General features: G+C 42.1%; 1 protein-coding gene across 2 annotated transcripts in view; it reads left to right on the forward strand.

The window, feature by feature from the left end:
• Positions 1-19,585, forward strand: part of MYO3B (myosin IIIB) — a 388,605-nt gene that overhangs the window by 255,307 nt on the left and 113,713 nt on the right. The window contains exons 27-29 of one of the 2 annotated variants that reach the window (XM_032594436.1): positions 6,849-6,856; positions 13,424-13,523; positions 17,577-17,679. In XM_032594436.1, coding sequence (XP_032450327.1) covers positions 6,849-6,856; positions 13,424-13,523; positions 17,577-17,679 — 211 coding nt within the window. Of the gene's footprint in view, positions 1-6,848; positions 6,857-13,421; positions 13,524-17,576; positions 17,680-19,585 lie in introns of both variants that reach the window. The other variant, XM_032594437.1, reaches the window with a different exon arrangement.

Raw genomic sequence — 19,585 nt, forward strand, 5'->3', positions numbered from 1 at the left:
TCCAGTGGACTCCACAGGCTCAAAGGATAAGGTTTCAGATACTGTTGCCTTGAAGCAAACTCCTTAGTAAAACAGCTGCCAATCTTTTTGAAATGGTCCGGCCCAGAGCCTGACTCCAGGAACACTTGTCAGAACTCTCTTAGGCCACTGTAGAGGCCAGACATCTTCATTCAGAACCAAAATATTTGGAAAGAAGGGGGCATCATTTAAATGCAAATGTGTAGCTTTTAACACCATCCCCTAGGAGTTTTAAGCTCTACAACTTCAAAGAGTTCAGGAAGAAGGATGCAATTGTAGTTGCAGCTTAAGAAAAACAACTCAAAGTGCATTTGTTCCCTATTGCCCACCTCCACTCACCACACCACACACACCCGTCTCCACCCCACCCCCCAAAGTCTCCTGGACTGATTTCAGATCCTGCAGTTTGGCCCAAAGCCCAACATATGTTTTAAAATATAAACTTTGGGTTATATATTGTTGATCCACTGAGTCCAGTGTGTAGGATCATAAATCAAATTTTCCCTCTCTGAAAACGATCTTTACGGGCTTCCCTGTTTGCACTCTGTTATTGCCAAGTAAGGGCTGCATGAAAACACAGACAGGTTTGCTTCATCACCGGATCAGGTCAGTCATGATTGCATCGTTCCAGTAGAGCACCAGTGCGGTAGGTGCCATGGAAGGATAATCTTGTTTGGTGGAACCAGAGAGAACACATCTCTTTAAGGTACTTCTGTTTTTTTAAAGCTTTGCAATCACCCCATTTTTTAGCCTGGCAACTAGTGTTCCTCCTTATCAGGTGGCATCGGGAGTCTCCAGGGACTTTGGCAGACATGAGGATGTTGAGAGTGGTACTCAAGCCACCCCTCCCTCTTAGAAGTCATGTGGCAGCCAGAGCAAAAGCAGGCAGAGTCCCTTTGCCCTTCAGCCAACACAGGAATCAAGGTGCTGGTTTTGAGTTAGCAGAAAAGATGCATGGGGAGGGTAACAGCATTTGCAGTTTTATTGGCAGTTTACTTTTACTTGAGAATGTTTTCGGTATCTTTATATCGGAAGCCATGGTTGTGTTGATCTAAGAAGCAAAGCCAGCTCCTTCTAACTTCTCTGTTTTGGGGTGTGTTCTTCTCAAAGCATAACCTTCTCATTACAAGCTCTTCTTCACCCCACAAGAATATTTCTGGGCAGAACAAGCCCCAGACATAGTGCTTCCCTTTCTTGTGAAGCCTGCAGGAAGTGACTTAGAGATGTTATCATAGACAGCCATTCTGATTGTTTTTGAAACTTATTCTCTAATTTTTTTTCAACAAATCATTTCATTGGAAATTTAGATTCTATGGAATGCGTTTCTTTGTATTTCAAGTTCTGGCCCATAGCATTTTTTTGTGGGTAGTGTTGCTAAGATATGTTATATATTTTTAAAAGAGCAGCCCTTGAAATTTAGGAAGCATTTGGCCTACATGTTGCTACAGACCAGCGCATATTGAAATTTGTTTGCCTTTCATCTCCTTCCCAATAAAAGCAGCCGCACAGCTTATCCCTTTAGCTTCCTCAGAACTTCCTTTCAGAATTCCCGATCTATTACGGCACATTCACATACCAGAAACAAGATGCCTTTTCATGCTGTCAACCTTTTTCATCTGAAATGTAAATTAATTCTTGCTGGTATGCCTTGACAGAGATCAAAGTCGGGGTATTAACCTTCCTGGGCTTTCTCTGGGAATCCGTCCCCAGGACCGGGCTGCTACTAAGAGGCCAGTGTCCCTGTTATAGGGCCCTCCTCCAGGAAGCCCTCGGTCTAGGAGCCACCATTTCAAAGGTACAGCGTCGTTTTGTAACTGACCTCATCATTACTTTAAACTAGGTGAGAAATGATCTGCCTGGCTAATTCTTGAAAGAGAGAGAGGGAAGGAGGGAAGGGGATACACACACACACATACACACACACACACACACACACACACACACACGAGTCTGTTCATTTTAATTGTGGGCCCTTCACTCAGATTCCCGGAGCTTGTTTAAGTGGTTTTGACAGCAAGTGATCTCGGTATGGTAGAGGGAGGGACAGGGCTCCAGATTGGAAACCTCTCCCCTTGCTCAGTGGGTCATTTCTTGCCTGTCAGTCTTTGAGGTAGGCCACATTTGCATTTTCAAAATAAACAGATGCCTTTCAAATACATGAGCTGGTGGTCTAGAGATCTCTGTGGGCCCAAACAGTTCACCAGCCAGTGATCAAATGCTGGAAGAGAAAACAAACGGAAAAAAATACCCTAGGTACATGCTCATCCAGTTCCTAAGTGTATAACATTGCACCAGCAATAAAGGGCCTTTATGAGATGTGAGGAATCTGGAGGAGAGAGAGCTAGGGATCCCAAGCAAAAGTATAGTATGTCATTTTCCCTTTTTTTTTTTTTTTTTTTTTTGCTGGGGTGAGAGCAACTTTGAATATCATCTTAGTGAGAAATGGCATGTTTCGTGTGTTTTTATTAGTTAATGCTAATAATAGGCTCTTGCCAATGGAAAACATTCTTTTAAACACCAAAAAATTTAAAATTACATACTTTTTAAATCAGGTAAGATTGAAAACGTATTAGTTTTCAGAGAGATGGGATATTCTAAGTAAAAAGTAACAGTTATATGTCATTCCCTTACTAATCTATTATTTTTTTAATGCACCCTTAAGTGTCAGAAAGTGGATATAACTAGATTTAGTCAAATAAAAATGCACACATTCCTCAGTAAATAGTATCAAAACACATAACTTGCAGGCGATTCATAAAAGGTCTACAATATTTCATTCTTTAAGTTTTTGAAAGCATTGGCCTTAAAATTCCTCCTCTAATTCAAGATCTGTTTTTTAAATGAGAGCAAAGTGGTGGGCCTCCCATCTTGGAGGGGAAATGCCTCAAGTAGGTGACAGTGGAGCCCGAGGGGCTGGGAGCAGAATTTCAAAGAATGTCTCCGGAAAGAGTAGGCTCTTCCAGCCCCCACTCCAGTTCTCCTCCCAACCCCCAGAAGCAGGAAGAGCCCATTGGTTTACAGCATATTTTTGTCTAATTGCTTCAGTGCAGTGGAAATTGTTTTCCCTTTCTCTGTGTCCTCTGATCAGCTTCCTACTTACTCTCCTCCTTGGCCCTTCCAACAACACAGATAAACGATAGCCATTTCTCCTTCTGATGCTTTTTTGGGGAGAATGCTTTTTGGAGCATCAGCTGTGACTCTGGCAAGACTTAGGTTTCCTTGAGCCTGTGAACAGGCATTTTATTTTATTTTTTAAAGTTTATTTATTTTTGAGAGAGAGAGAGAGAGAAGAGAGAGAGAGAGAGAGAGAGAGAGAAGACATGCCAGTAGGGGAGGGGCAGAGAGAATCCCAAGCAGGCTCTGCCACCCTTACGCACAGAGCCTGATGCAGGACTTCATATCCTGAACTGTGAGCTCATGACCCAAGCCAAAATCAAGAGTGGAATGCTTAACCCCCTGAAGCCATCCAGATGCCCATGAACGGCATTTTAAACTGGATTTCAGCTGGAACTGCTGGGTGCATCATATGATACCGGCCAATGAGAGTTGCTTTAAATGCTGCTTCCAGAAGGGAAAGCAAGCATCAGTCCAGATAGGTTCAGTCACACTCCGATACATTTCCAGATGCAGCCTATCAGAACCTGTTAACTACTTTTAGAAACTTGACCCTACTTCATAACAAAACCAAATTTTTAGTATTTAAAGCTGCTTGAACTTTTAAACCTCTCTGGGAGTAAGAGCCTCCTCCTAGCCTTTCTAACTTTAAAAGGTTGGTTCCTTTAGCACTGTTGGTGAATTGGCAGTGACTGGGTGGTTGTAGTAATTCCTAGAACTAGATTTCTGGAACATATCCCTAGGGTGTGCAGGACAATTATATTTTAAATTTGGAAATTTCTTTCTTCCTCACTATTTGTTAAGTATCTACTTTATGCTGGAGCTACCATGGTGAATGAGGGGATTTGATTTGGAGCATCAAATTTCATTCTCTGATACAGCGGGCTATAAAATATCCTGTCCCCTAGAGAGATGACGTTTGTATAAATCAGTACTCTATATTATGCCAACACATATTGGGAGGAAATCTGTAAAAATTCAGTGTAATACAATGAGCCAAAATCATTGTAAAATATAGCTGAGGATTTATATTGAAATAACCCATGTTTCTTGAAGGTAAAATGATCACAGAAGATATTTTTTTCATTCTGACAGAGCTGTGTGTAAGCAGATTGTTGATCACAAGCCAAACAGTAGAGGAAGGTCAAGTGAATGTACCATTGAAGGAAAAGGCCCACTTTGAACTAACAAAAGGAAAACAAGCACAACCTCTTTCATTCCTCTCCTTTCATGGCTGTTGCCATTGTACACTATCCATTGTTTCTTGACTCACTCCATTTCTGTCTCTTAGATTCCTGATTATTTCACACACACACACTTGCCTCCTCAAGATGTGAGGAAGACAGCTTCCAAACTCTTCCTGTCCATTGGGAAGGAACCAGCTACCTCTCCTTTCCTGGTGTGTTAGGTCATATGCATTCGAGAGTAAAGCAACATCCAGAGGAAAGTGTTAACTGGTGTATCCAGGCTTGAGATGAGCTATGAGGTGCACACTAGCTCCACTGCCTTCTAAACCTTTGTTTAACAGAAGACAGAATACCTTCAGGTTTATGCAAGGGATCTTGCCCAGTCCATCTGCACATGGCCTGGGTTTCTCTAACTTTGTAGGTAAAAAAGTTGGGACTAATTTCTGACAGCTATAGGCTTAACATTTTGGAGGGGGAAAATGTTTGTGGGGACCAGTATTGTGCTTTACTTGGGAAAATGTGCATTGTTTATGAACAAGACATGTGCAGAGACATGTATGACATACAGGACAGGACATACGGAGCTCCCCTGAAGCTTGGCTTAGAGGAAGTGGTATATAGCAGAGAGAAGGCCTGACCTGCAGCTTCAAGGTTTCTGTTAAGAAATGGCCTCTGCCAAACCTCACTTGGGCACAAACAGTAGAATTCTTGCCATGAAATGACTTGGGACGCAAAGGAACGTCCTTTGCTATGAAATCAAATAATTGTTCGTGTTTGAATATAATGCCCACAGGGCAGGGTGCTATTCACCTAATGCACAGAGAGGACACTGCAAAGCCAATGTGGACTTGGGGTCTGCTAATACCTGATATCATGTTTGATGTGGCCCAGAACCTGTGCTCAAGGTGAACCTTTATGTGCATCTGTACCAGCAGGACTCAAGGTTACATTTCAGAGGAAGTCCATGAGTGCTTCAATTTCGAATCATCTTTTCCATGCTGGACCTCATATAGAGCTCCAGAATCTGGCTAAAAGAGGTGCTGCCCAAAATGGCATCTTTACCACCTCAACCTTGAGTGAAGCAACATGATCATGATCAATAACACACTCAGGTTGCCTTTATTCTATGGAATCATAGTTATTTAGGCTATATCCACATAATAGTAAAGAAACATTAGGGGAAAAAATGAACTGCTATGGCAAGAGTGATTGGGCTTCTTTTCCTCAAAAGACTCCTGTGTGTCGAAAGGCAAATTTTGTTTTTCCCTTTAACAGATGAAACAGAAGCACAGGGAATTTAAATAAGTTGTCTCCCCTTATGTGTTATGTGAGCTTAAGAATTGGCAATCAAAGCCCTCTTCTGAGTCCTCACCCAGTTCCCTTTTCAGTAGACCACACTCTACGATTGGTTTCCATCTTGGATATGGCACATGGACATAGGGTACCAGCTTTTGGAAGAGCTCTATATACCAACCTAAGCAAGTGGACTTTGGAATCAAAACAATTGACTTTAACCAAAAAACCCCCAAAATCTGATTTAAAAATGGGCAGAGGACCTCAATGGAAAGAATACATGCTGATGGCCAATAGACATATAAAAAGATGCTCAACATCACTAATCATCAGGGAAACGCAAATCAAAAGCACAATGAGATATCACCTCACACCTGTCACAATGGCCAAAATCAAGAAGACAAGAAATAATAAGTGTTGATGAAGTACGTGAAGGAAAAAGGAACTCTGGTACAGTGTTGGTGGGAAGTAATTGGTGTAGCCACTATGGAAAACAGTATGAATTTCCTCAAAAAATTAAAAACAGAAATACCATATGATCCAATAATTCCACTACTGTGTATTTTCCCAAATAAAGTGAAAACACTAACTCAAAAAGGTATATGCATCCCTATGTTTACTGCAGCATTATTTATAATAGCCAAGATATAGAAGCAACCTAAGTGTCGATCTTGCCATTTGCAACAAGACAGATGGACCTAGAGAGTATTATGCTAAGAGAAACAAGTCAGACTGAGAAAGACAAATACCATATGATTTCACTCATATGTGGAATCTAAAAAAAACAAAACAAATGAGTAAATAAAAAGTAGAATCAGCCTTTAAATACAGAGAACAAACTGATGGTTGCCAGAGGGAAGGGGTATAGGGAGATGGGCCAAATGGGTGAAGGGGAGTGGGCTTTTAGGTGTAGAATGATTAAGTCATGGGAATAAAAGGTACAGCACAGGGAATATAGTTGATGGTATTGTAATAATGTTTTATGGTAACAGATGGTAGCTATAGTTGTGGTGAGCATAGCATAATGTATAGAGATGTTGAATCACTGTGTTGTACGCCTGAAACTTCTGTAACATTGTAATTCCACTATACTCAAATTTTAAGAAAAAGGAAAGAAAATCAAGCAAACAGGGCACCTGGGTGGCTCAGTCGGTTAAGCGTCCAACTTCGGCTCAGGTCATGATCTTGCAGTCAGTGAGTTCGAGTCCCACGTTGGGCTCTGTGCTGACAGCTCAGAGTCTGGAGCCTGCTTCAGACTCTGTGTCTCCATCTCTCTTTGCTCCTCCCTCACTCACACTCTGTCTCTCTTTGTCTCTCAAAGATGAATAAATGTTACAAAAAACAATTTTTAAGAAAATCAAGCAAACAAAAGCAATTGACTTTAATTCCCAGCTATGCCATAATTTGTCATATGGTTTGGGGAAAAGTACTTAACTTCTGAGCCTTAGTTTCCTCACCTATAAAATGGGACTCATTAAGGCCTAATTCTCAGGACTGTTGTGAAGATGATTACAATAATATATGCAAAGCATCTTGCATGGTACCTAGTACCTGGTAGATATTCACTAAATGTTAGCTCCCTCTCTGTACTCCCTTCCCAAATAAGAACTTCACTGGGAAAAATAGTCTGTATAGTACTCTCTCTGTATGTGTGTGTATATATATATGTATATATACCTACATCTATGTAAGTGAGCATATATATTATAACTTCAAAAAGATCAAACTATTTCTCTCACTTTTGGAGGAAAAAATAGTACCTGTTAAATCTTAAATATAGTTACAATAAAACATTTATAAGAGAGAATATTCCATGGTGCCTGGGTGGTTCAGTCAGTTAAGCGTCTGACTCTTGATTTTGGCTCGGGTCATGATCTCCCAGTCGGGATCTCACAGTCCTGAGATTGAGCCCTGTGTGGAGCTGAGTGCAGAGCCTGCTTGGGATTCTATCTCTCCTTCTCTCTCTGCCCCTCCGCCACTCATGCGCGCTCTCTGTCTCTCTTTCTCTCTCAAATAAAAAAATAAAAATAAATAATTTTCCAAATCTTAACTTATGTCTTGCTTATCTGACAGGAAAAGTTAAAAAGCAATAGTATCATGTGAAATGTTTCAGGTGGTTTTGTTGTTTCTGTAAAGAGCTGTGCTCCATAATGCCAAGAGCTTGATTCATTTGCGTAGAGAAATTTTTTCACTCACCTCGACATTGTTAAGATTTAATGGTTTAGTATGCTACTGACATCATTTCCCCATTCACTGGTTTGAGGCCCTTCTGTAACTCGTTCTGGAAAATAGCAAGTCCCCTGCTCATCCTCTTCCATGAAGTCAGAAACTCTAAAATCCAGGAGTTAAATATCACCCAGATTTGCTGCCTGCTGGTGTGGAAAGCAAGTCGCCTTTCAGATGTCTAAGGAGTTGGAAGATCTCAGTGCGCATATCATACTTAACCCACGGTGACGGGTGATTGGCAGCATAACAGCTGAGCGACAGCCATTTGGCTGGGAGTTCAAACCCCAACACGAAGAGCCATAGCAGGATCATGGCTTGATTTGCTGTGGCCGTGAAGTCTAAATCACCGAGCACAGAGGTGGAGGCAGAGGTGACAGCTGGTAGCCATTCTCATCAATAAAGTTGTGACGGTTGAGATGTACAAGCAACCAGAGCCTGCTAATTTCATAGACTTTGAGCCAAGTACTTAGTGTCAAAACCAGCTATGGTCAATGATACAAATGGCTCTGAAGGGTCCCTCGTCAGCAGCAGGGCTCTCCCCACCAGACTCTTTCTTCCTAGTGGGTGAGAAGTGATTGGATCCTGCTTTCCAGGAACAATCAGTTTGAGAAGACCCTTATTTTTTATTTTTAAGTTCTGGTGATTTTTTTAAAAGTCATATTTATTGAGGTGTAATTTATATACAATAAAACACAAACAGTTTGATAAAATTGGATGAACACATACAGTCAGGTAACCCCCTCCACAATCAAGAAAAAGAAAATTATGAAAAAGCTCCCTCATGCCCTTTCTGTCACCATCCCTCCCACACCCTTAGCTCCTGGTGACCACCAATGGGTTTTCTGTCCCAATAATTATGCCTTTTCCAAAATGTCATAAAAACAGAGTAATATAGTACATAGACTTTTGTGTCTGGCTTCTTTCACTTAGCATAATGCTTTTACAGTTCATCAGTGTTGGTGCATTTAACACTAATTTGTGCTTTTTCATTGCTGAGCAGAACTCCAGAGTATAGATATACCACAATTTTGCCAATTACCAGCTAAATGATATTTGTTTCCAATTATTAGTGACAGTGAATAAAGCTGTTATAAACATCCAGACCTTTATCTTTTTAGGGAAGACTTACAGGAAAGTAAATAACTTTGATTTATGGGAAACAGGAGCTGTTTAAGCTGGAATGATCCTAGAGGTGGGAGTTATTTCCTTCTTGACTAACAAACGGTAACACTTGTTTTCCTAACATGTTATTTTTGCATAGCAATTTCCAGTTTATACAAGGCATTTTCACTCACCTTATTTTTGCAATTATCAGACTAACCCTGAAAAGTAGGTTGGGAATCTTACCCCATTTCACAGATGGTAGCTAAGAAACACTGCAGTCAAGACTGCCTCAGTCCTGATCTGGTATCCTTCCCCCAAACCTTTTCTGAACAGGAACATCCTCTCTGTGCAGAACACTCTGCTAAATGCTTTTGGGGTGGTCACAAAAACAACATCAAAATTATTTTTTTTCCCAGTAAGAGGGGACAGTCTGATGCTCCACATCATATGTCAGCAGGAAAATGCAAATTAAAACAACAAAATACCATTATACACCTATTAGAATGGCCAAAATCTATAACACTGACAACATCAAATGCAGATGAGGATGTGGAACAACAGGTACCTCATTCGTTGCTGGTAGGAATACAAAATGGTACAGCTACTTTGGAAGACCGCGTGGTGGTTTCTTATAAAAGTAAACATACCCTTACCATATGATCCAGTAATCACACTTTTTGATATCCACCCAGAGGAGTTGAAAACTTACGTCCACACAAAAACCTGCACACAGATGTTGGAGGCAGCTTTATTCATAATTGCCAAAACTTGGAAGCCACCAGGATGTGCTTCAGTGGGTAAATGGATAAATAAACTGTAGTACATTCAGACAATGGAAATTATTCAGTGCTAAAAAGAAATGAGCTATCAAGCCACGAAAAGGCATGAAGGAAACTTAAATGCATATTACAAGGTGAAAGCCAGTATGAAGAGACTATGTACTGTATGATTCCAAATATATGACATTCCGATAAAACCAAATCTATGGAGACAGTAAAAAGATCAGTGGTTGCCAGGGATGTAGGAGGAGGTTAATAGGCAGAGCCCAGAGGATTTTTAGGACAGTGAAGATACCATATGACACCATAATGATGGATATATGTCATTTCTTGTCCAAACCCATATGATCTACAACATCAAGAGTAAACCATAATGTAAACTATGGATTTGGGGTAATGAAGAAGTGTCAGTGTAGGTAACAAATGTACCACTCTGGTGGGAGGTGTTGAGAGTAGATGCATATGTGGGAGCAGGGAATATGGAGAAATCTCTGTGCCTTCCCCCCTCAGTTTTGCTGTAAGTCTAAAACTACTCTGAAAATGTTTTAAAAAGGAGGTGGGAGAAACAGTCTCAGATGGAACCAGGACGGACACATCTGCCCCAGGCTTAAGAGGAGTACTAAGCCAGAGCCAACTAACACAACCACAAGAAACAATCTATGAAGCTTCCTCCAATCTTTTTTGTAAGCAGGCAGGGCATAAATTCTATGAAGTAAATCCCATTGAAGGCTGCTGGGAGTCAGAGAACATAGTGACAGTCCCTGGATGCTTGAAGGCAAGGGGAATTCCCCAAACAGTGATGTTCCAGGGCAGACAAGAAACTCATCTCTAGGATGAGAGAAAACCTTCCTCCTTAGTTTCCAAGTTAGAGAAAGCAATTACGAGGCAAGACTTTTCTTTGAACTCAAAGTTTGACCGGGATAATGACTGGAATTAAGTACTAGAGAATCAAAGTGGAAAATGATCTCGTAGGCCTGAAATTACCAGAATTGTTTTATGTGGAGACTAGGGTGTCTGATGTGGCTGTTAAAAGAAAAAAAAAAAAAATCTGTCAATGAGATTCTGTTCTTTGAGAAAAGAATTTTACTTTCTCAGTGCTGCTTTTGGTGGCATTTGCCTGTCAGACCTCCCACAAATTGGCCTCTTTATGTTCTGATAAGATGGCTGCTGACCAGCTGTCACTCCAGCCAGAAATGACACAGGCTCCTTGTGCAATTGGCCAGCAGCAGTTAGGAGGGGAAGGTTGGGCTTTTGTGCCTCATCTGTATGCGCCTTCTCTGCCAGATACAGTAGGCACCGTTTGCCAGGTCCATTATGAGAGCAGGAAAGCTTACCCAGCCTAGATCCCCAACCAAGAAATCAACCTGGACAGTGCCCCTGCTAGAAAGCATGCCTCTGGGTCTGTCCTCTGGGTAGGCCATCAAATGCCCGTCTAGACCAGAGGGTCCTCCCATAGCAGCTGATCTGTGGGACCTTAGAGGCCCAGACATGTGAAAGAAATAACTTCCACTTCTGAAGGAAAAAATAAGAGTTAATGATTTTTGAATGTTTACATTAATGGGGCTGCACTGTGTAATATTTAGGAATCCAGACTTTAGGGTGAAACTGTTTGGGTTCGAGTCCTGGCTCTGCCACTTTCCAGCTGTGTGTGTGACTCTTAGGCAAGTCATTGAACCTGCCTGGGCCTCAGTTTCCTTACCTGTAAAATGGGAATAATAGTGGCCTCTACCTTTTAAAGTTACCATGAGGATTAGTGAGGGCCTTAGAACACTTCATGGCACATAATAATCCATATATTTGTGTTTGTTAAATGAAAATAATGGAAATTTCCCTAACTCCTGTTCTTAATGAGCCTCCCCTGCCTCCCCAGCCAAATCAAGCTGAATACAGGTACCTGATTTTTTTCTCCTCATTTCTTTTTTCTTAACAGCTGTCAGCTTTTCCTCTTCATGTTAGTTTCCTAGGGCTAACATAACAAATTACCCCAAACCTTGTAGCATAAAACAACAGAAATGTATTCCCTCACAGTTCAGGAGGCTGGAGGTGCAGAATCAGCAATGTTGGTTTCTCCTGGAGGCTCTGAGGGAAAATTCTTTCCATGCCTCTCTCGTAGCTTCTGATGCTTGGCAGTCTTTGGCTTAGACACCCATCGCGTAGCTTTCATTATCATATGCATTCTCCCTGTATCTGTATCTTCACATGGCCTTCTTAGAAGGGCACTAATCATTGGACTGATGACCCAGCTGAATCCAGTATGACCTCATCTTAAACCAGTTACATCAACAAAAACCTTATTTCCGAGTAAGGTCACATTCTGAGGTTGTAGATGGACAGGAATATTGAGAGGACTCTAGTCTACCCAGCTTACCCCTTAAAGTTTCAGGGTGTTTGTCCATTGTTATCTCTTTTTACTCTTACTCTCTGTATTAATTAGAATGTAAGCTCCATGAGAGTATGGACTATATCTCTTTAAGTATAGTCTGAGGCAGCCAGCCTTGCTTAAAATGGGTTTACTGGACCACCTCAAGAGGATGGAGAGGCATGGTGTCATCAGGCTGGGTGTGGGAAGGTCACGCTTTTGAGGTAGGAGAGTCACTCAGAAGGAGAGAGATGGAGCAGATGGAAAAAATTCCCATTCTAGGAAATTAAAAAGGAGAAAAGTCAGAGATTCCAAATATTCTAATATGGCATATCTAGAAGTACTGCCAGCAAATTAGAAATAGCCAGAGTCAGAGGAAGGTGGGGGATGAGAGAGAACAAGGTTTATATCACAGGTCAGAGAAAAAGGAGCCGGCACAGAGTTTGTTGACTGCCTCAGGGCAGAGCCTAAAGAATATCTCCTCTGTGGGAAGGAGGGACTCTGCTGCCAGTGTGGTTTCTTCTAGAGCCAAGGGACCCAACTGGAAAGAACTAGCCATCTTCAGATACCTGAGGTAGTCTGAGATGGTGGAACATCTTCAAACCATCATGACCTTGAGGGTCATGGAGAATGGAAGAAGAGACGTGACAGCCAAGATAAACCCTTCAGTATTTTTCCACCCAAGGCATGAGCTGTTTTGGTAGAGAGGTATTTAGGTGTTTATCAACATGAGCCAAACTAACTGGACAATGAAAAGCTGCAAGTGTGATAGTCCTCAACCAAGTGGAATGTGTAGTCTCTCTTTTCCATGATGGCATTATTGGTTGTCAAGCCAGGACAATTAAAGAACAGGGCTATAAGATGAAAGGAAAGGACAGACTTGCCTGAGGGGTAGAGATGTGGAGGGAAGGAGGAGACCTTGTCCCTCCTTTTACTTCCCTGATGGTACACCTGAAAAGGAAATAGGAAAGCCACCTGGTTGTCAAACCAGCAGCCCTGGCCTGGTGCACTTAAGACTTCTATTTGTCACCCAGCTCCCTATTTGACTAATGCAATCAGTGAGACAGAGGTTACCTAAATTACCAATGTCACCAAGCTAATAGGAAGTCCAACCAGAACAGTTATCAATTCTCCTATTTTCTACAACTATGCCCTTTCCAACCACACTGTATTAAATCTTAAAAATAAGTGCCAGATCTGTTGATGATATTTATCACCTTGGAGCCTCAAACTGTAAGACAAATGTGGGTTTCGCTAGCCACGTGATGTCACCCACTTTGGTAATTCATCCAGGTATGGGAGCATAACCTTGGTAAGTTACTCCTTTGTTTCATTCCACAGAGCACCCTTCAGGCCAAAGCAGTGATCTGCAGCCTGCTGTTGCAGGGGACACCAAGGAAAGTGCCCACGGTCAAGACTGTAGTGAGCTTGGTGACCACACAGGTAGGATCATTAGAGGTTTGGGAAGGGTGTCCTATAGTTAGAGACGTTCCATAGCTGAAAATGATCGCCTGATATGGTGATCTGTTTTTCTATAGGTGACAGCTGATTAAGTGCAGGGACAGCTTTACAAAGGACCCCATAGGTGATTTCACGGAAGGGAAGGAGTAAAGGGAGATAAGCTCGGCTTCTCTGCAGCTGCTCCCTCTGCCCTCTGACCTGTTTACTGGGGAAACTGGTCTAGTTGTGGCTCTCCTTACTGATAGCCTCTCTTCAACTCCTCCTTTCGGAGGAGACCCTGACACATTTCTGTCTGACTCACGTTGGGACATATGAAAGTTCAACTTCTTAAGATCTTTCTGTGATCCTGACATTGGTAAATAGACCTCAAACTAATCAAGAACATTTATGGTGGGAAGGAGCACCGTGGACAAGAACTTAAAACTCAAGGTCTAAGCCCTCCATCAGTTAACATCCTCATAAAATGAGAGAATTAGACTAAATTAATGGTTTTTAAATATTGAAAAAGTATTGGAATCTTCCCTTTTTGCAGTTTGAAGTTTCCCGGACTTCTGCTGCAAGAAGAAACTATGATTTTCAAAAATATGGCCCTTAATGCTAATGCCAGCGTTTTCTAAAAAGTGAGGATGAGTTGCCCCGGATTTTCCAGTAGAGTTCGCAGTTAAAGGGTACCAGCAAGGAGTTTCTGGGCACATCTGGCTCCTTTGGAATTGGCCATGCAGCCTATTTTTCAAGGAAGTACAGAACTGGGACTTCACCTTGGAGCAGGGAGGTTAGGGAGTAAGAGAGAAGGAGAAGAGGGAGAGCCCAGGGAGCAGCAGTGTTTCCTGAATTTGAGGAGACTTTGGGGTGGAGACAATGACACCCTTTTCGTTTTCAAAAACAGGATGCCTAGCTCTTACTGACTCATGGTCTAGACCCTTTCCCCGTAGCAGAAGTCACAAATAGGAGGTCTTCTGGTGTAATCAGCACACAGATGTGTTTTGTTTGGCCAGATACAGTGTTTGTTTGTTTGTTTGTTTGTTTTTTTAAACTTTGAACCCAAATGTCTTTAGGTGGGGCATATGTTTTCTGCTTCACCACAAACTCTAACACCCCCCTCACCCCGCCACCCTCTTGGCCTGACAGTGCACACATTCTTGTTACCTGAGTGACCCCAAAGGCATTTGACTTTGCACTGCCTGCTCTGGTGTTTTCAGCCACATCTTCTCCATTTTATTCCAAAATGGTCCAGTGGAGAATTGGCTTGATTTTCCTGGGAAATATGAATGGCTCATTGAGCTCAATCCGACTTTGGAAGGATTCGACTCCTTCAGAGAAGGAGTCCCAGCATTACTTTATTCCATTAAACCAGAACACTCAGGGATGCTTCTTTGAGGAAATGAGAATCCATATCTGGAGAAGCTTCTGTTGTCACTCCTGGACGTACTCAAGTCTGCAATTCAAGCTCTTCATCGTCCAGCCACGTCACTGGTGTCATTCCTTTTAAGTTGATCTATTTACTTAGAATGGACTACCCTATTTTTACCTTTCTGTTTTTCTCCGTATCTTCACTTTTCCAATCTCCTTGTGTAGCAATTAATTTGCCAAAGAGATGCAGATGATTCCAGCTGTCACCAGGACATAGTTAAAAATATTTGACAATACTGAGTTTTGCTTTGAACTCAATAGTTTGATGGTCTCCTTCTTATTTAAGTTTATCTCTTTACTCTGACTCAAATCCTTCTCCCTGCTCTCCAGGCAAAGCTGGAGGATGGAGAACAGACTTCATCTAAGCTTTATTAAGAATATTCTGTAAGTTTTCTGTTTGATTTTTATACTTCAAATAACTCTTAAAAATCAATATTTTGATGACTGAAGTGTAAATGAATAAGAAACATGGAATAAGTTTTCCCTTCAATTACATGAACAGAAATTCTATGGGTTTTTATTGTAAATCCAGGCAAAGTAACTAGGGGCATCTGCTAAGTTCCAGGTGAAGATGTGGAAGCTTCCTCTCTGGGGAAAAACATGGCACCTTCCTCTGGAGAGTCCCCAACCAAAAGGGGCTTGGTGATCTTTTCTTGCTTTGTTTTTTCCTCTCTGAATCTATTGAACTGCTGTTGCTCCTTTTTATTCTGAAGATCTCAGATTGGTGGAGACAACAACAATCTCAGCTTCCACGTGGGTGATACTGGCTGGGCTTTGATCAGTGCATGGTAGCTCTTGGTCCAGCTGAATTGGGCCAGAGCACAAGGTTAAAGATTATTCCCATCAATGGTCCTTCTTAATAAGCAAACAGAGTTATCTGTGCCCTGAAGTGGGCTCCTCTTTCTTCTTTTTATGTCACTTCTTGCTTTTATGTTGCTTACCACGGTATTACAAGTAAGCATAGGCCTAACAGTGTTTTGGAATCTCCAGGAAGGGGAAACCTGCCTGGTCCTCTGCTGGGAGGAGTTGGTCAATCAAGAGATGGGAGGGAAGGCAGGGAAGGGAAGTTAATGAAATTCTAAAAAGCTGCAGATATTTTTCTTAATTTCTTTTTTGTCTTCTTTTAACATTGTTGTTTCCCTATCTGGTCATGATGTTTTTTGTGTGATAATAAAAATGTAATAATATTCCATTTAAAATTTTTGTCTTTATCCTTTGGTGTTTATAGCAATAATAATAACAACAACAGATGGTCTTATCTACCGTTGATAGCTCGAAGAATTACGTTTCTTCTACACAAAAGATATTTGTCTAAGGAACCAAACTAATAACATAGAATCAGAGTGTAGTCTTCCCAGAATAGACAACATAAAACAATTGATTTCTATATTTATTTTTCTGCACCGTATCTTTGTCATGCTATGTGTTCTATCATTATAATTTCAACCTTATACATTTTATGCATCTTCTGCAGTATGTCACAATTGCCAAGTTTATAAATTATCCTCACTGTTTATATTTTGGTTTGGATGCTTTTAGATGATCTGAAATGAGGATACCAAATAGGTGCAGTCTCTCTTGATTAGTAGTGACTGTGTGAGACTGTAAATGCTCAGCCCTGACCACAGGTTAAATCATCCAGAGAGTTTCTTGAAATTGAAGCCAACCCCACCCCACCCTGGGTCAGTTTCAGAATCTGTAGGGGCTGGGCTCAGGCATACTTAAAATCTTCCCTGGGTGATTTGAATATACAACTAGGATTAAGAACCATTGATCTGGAGCAATGTCTGTCAAACTTCAGCACGGATCAGGATCACCTTGAGGGCTTGTTAAAAACACAGGTTGCCAGCCCCTCCCCCACTCCCTGGACATTCTGATTCAGTAGGTCTGGGGTGGTACCCAAGAATTTGCATTTCTAACAAGTTTCTAAGCGATGTTGATGCTTCATGGGTTGTCCCTATCAAGTCGTGATCACGTGGCATCTGCACTTTGGGAAACACTGATGTAAAGCGTGTTAGGAAGGACCTTGAAGATAAATTAAGGTTTAGTGGAAAAGAGGGGCATGATTGATTAGTTACAGCTGGGCTGCCAGGGTCACTGAAAGGAGGAATTGTATTTGTTATCCCCACTCTTGAGAAACTTACTGGTAAACTGTCCTCATTCACAATGTAGAAATGGGTTACTCTAGGAATGATTCCTTGTTTACATTCAGTCCTACCCACATTGTGACAATCCATTCCTTGACCTACCATCTGTGTCAGCAGGCCGCCCTGTCCTGCTGTCTAGGACCGGAAGCTGGCCTGCTGTCTCGCCCAGTGCCATTCTTGCTGCCACCATTGCAGTCTACCTCACCTGGGGGCCACTGAGCTCAGTCCGTTACCTCTGTTGCCAGAGAAAGGTAGCTTGTTTTCCCAAAACCATGAATGATTTTACCCAACTTGCTGGCTGGGATCACAGAACAGGTCAGTTTTGATGACATGTCATAGACAAAGGCTGTGGAACAGCAGGAGGGGCAGGAGAGAGGTGCTACGGAGTGTAGACGTGTTCTAAAACCTAACCCTGCCTATTTCTGAGCTTGTCCATAGATCTCTAAGTATTTTGTTTGTCTTGTTTGTTTTCTCTCAGTTCTAAGGGGCTCTATAGATCATAAAGTCATCCCACAAACAGAATTCAACAATGGCCATGAAGACACTTCAAGCAACCCTCCTGCTATCACTGAGAAAAATTGGTGAGTCTTATCCATAAGCATTCCCAATCTTAAATTCAGGTGCTCTGTTCCAGTGGACACTGAAAGAGCTATTTCTAACAGTGTTTTGGTGAGTTGGAGACAGTGGAGCCAAAAAGTGTTTTTTATCAGATTCTCCCAGGTCAGACGTCATTACTCTGTGGGCAAAAGTCTTTATTCTACAGTGCAACCTGAGCGCAGTCCCGCTATTTGGGTTCTCTTCATGGTAAAACAGGTAGTTGCCTGATGAACCTTAACAGATTCTCTCAACTGGGGACAGTTTTGCCTCTCTTCCCTACTTCCCCCTCCCCACCCCCCGCTCCGGGACACTCAACAATGTCTGGAGATATTTTTGGTTGTCACAACTCTAGGGGGAGGAGTTGTACTAATGCCATCTAGCGGGTGGAGGCCAGGGATAGTGCCAAACAGCCTACCAGGCACAGCACAGCCCCCTCACGACAATGAGTTGTCCAGCCCCAAATGACAGTAGTTCTGAGACTGAAAAAGCTTGGTTTACGCTGAAGCAAAAAGGGAGCATCAATTCCTATTTACCCACAGTTTCTAGTCAAATATAATTCAGAGTAGAGCATTACAGCCCAGGGCCACAGCACCCCATCTTCAGTGTACCTAGGAACTGCTCGGGTCTGCAGAGACCAATATCTCTGCCAAATGGAGGCTCATGTCACTCTAAGTCAGACCAGACAAGGCCATGACATCAAGCACTGGACACTCAAGGAGCTCCTAGGCTAGGCCTCCTGTTCTTCACAGAAAACTCCCCAACCTACCCTTTCCCAGAAAAGGTTTTCAGGCCCTGTCACACATGTCACCAGGAAGAGGACACAACCACAGGAAGGAGTGGACCGTGGCAAAAGGAAGGTCTAACTAGAATGAAGCTTATCTTTCTTCTTTTCTTCTAAGTTGGTTGTAGGGACTTTTTCATTAACAGTTTACTCCAGGGGTGCATGGGTGGCTCAGTCGGTTGAGTGTCCGACTTAGGCTCAGGTCATGATCTCACAGCTCGTGAGTTCGAGCCCCGCGTCGGGCTCTGTGCTGACAGCTCAGAGCCTGGAGCCTGCTTCGGATTCTGTGTCTCCCTCTCTCTCTGCCCCTAACCCACTCATATTCTGTCTCTGTCTCTCTCAAAAATAAATAAACATTAAAAAAAATTTTTTTTTAAGAAGTGTACTCCAGGATTTGGAGAAAGTTCTTTGCGTCACTTTGCACTAGAAAGTTCTTTGCATCACTTGGAAAAAGAAGTGGTTTTGATTTGTACTTTTTAAAAATATTTCTTAATCTCTTGAGGCTTCTTATTAATATTTTTGAGACTTGACAAATTATCAGTACTTCTCTAATGGTCTCAAACTGTTGTTAGACTGCTTATAAAGTAGACTACTTTCCCAGTAGGATAGCTCAACCAAGGGTACTTGAGGGAATATTATAGAACATAATACTAGATACTCTATACTAGAATAACAAACTTTAGAATTTCTGATGCAGCAGAAAGACCACTGAACTTGGCAGGTGGAAGACTTGGGTTCTGGTCCTAGTTAGTGCTGACATTTTCCAGCTGTTAGACCTTGGACAAGTCAGTGAACCAATTTGGTCAATGCCTACAACTGCCTGACTCCCCTCAACCTCAGCTGGTGACTGACTTTAACAGGGTATCAGGACAGCTGTAAGCAACTTCACCTTCACTTCCCTCCACCTCAGAATCTCTCTTTCTCTTCAGCTATTCTTTCTTCCTTTGCTCCCATCTCAAAAGGCTATGCTCCCATCTCAAAAGGCTATAGGTCCCTCCTTGCACAGGTGAATGCCTTCATTGTGGCCCTGCCCTCATCATTTAGCCTGCCCTGGTGTTCTCTCTCTAGTGTCTTTCTCCCTTTTGCTTATACTTCTCTCCATTTTACAA

Source organism: Lynx canadensis, chromosome C1 (genome assembly GCF_007474595.2).
Source record: "Lynx canadensis isolate LIC74 chromosome C1, mLynCan4.pri.v2, whole genome shotgun sequence".
NCBI lineage: Eukaryota > Metazoa > Chordata > Mammalia > Carnivora > Felidae > Lynx > Lynx canadensis.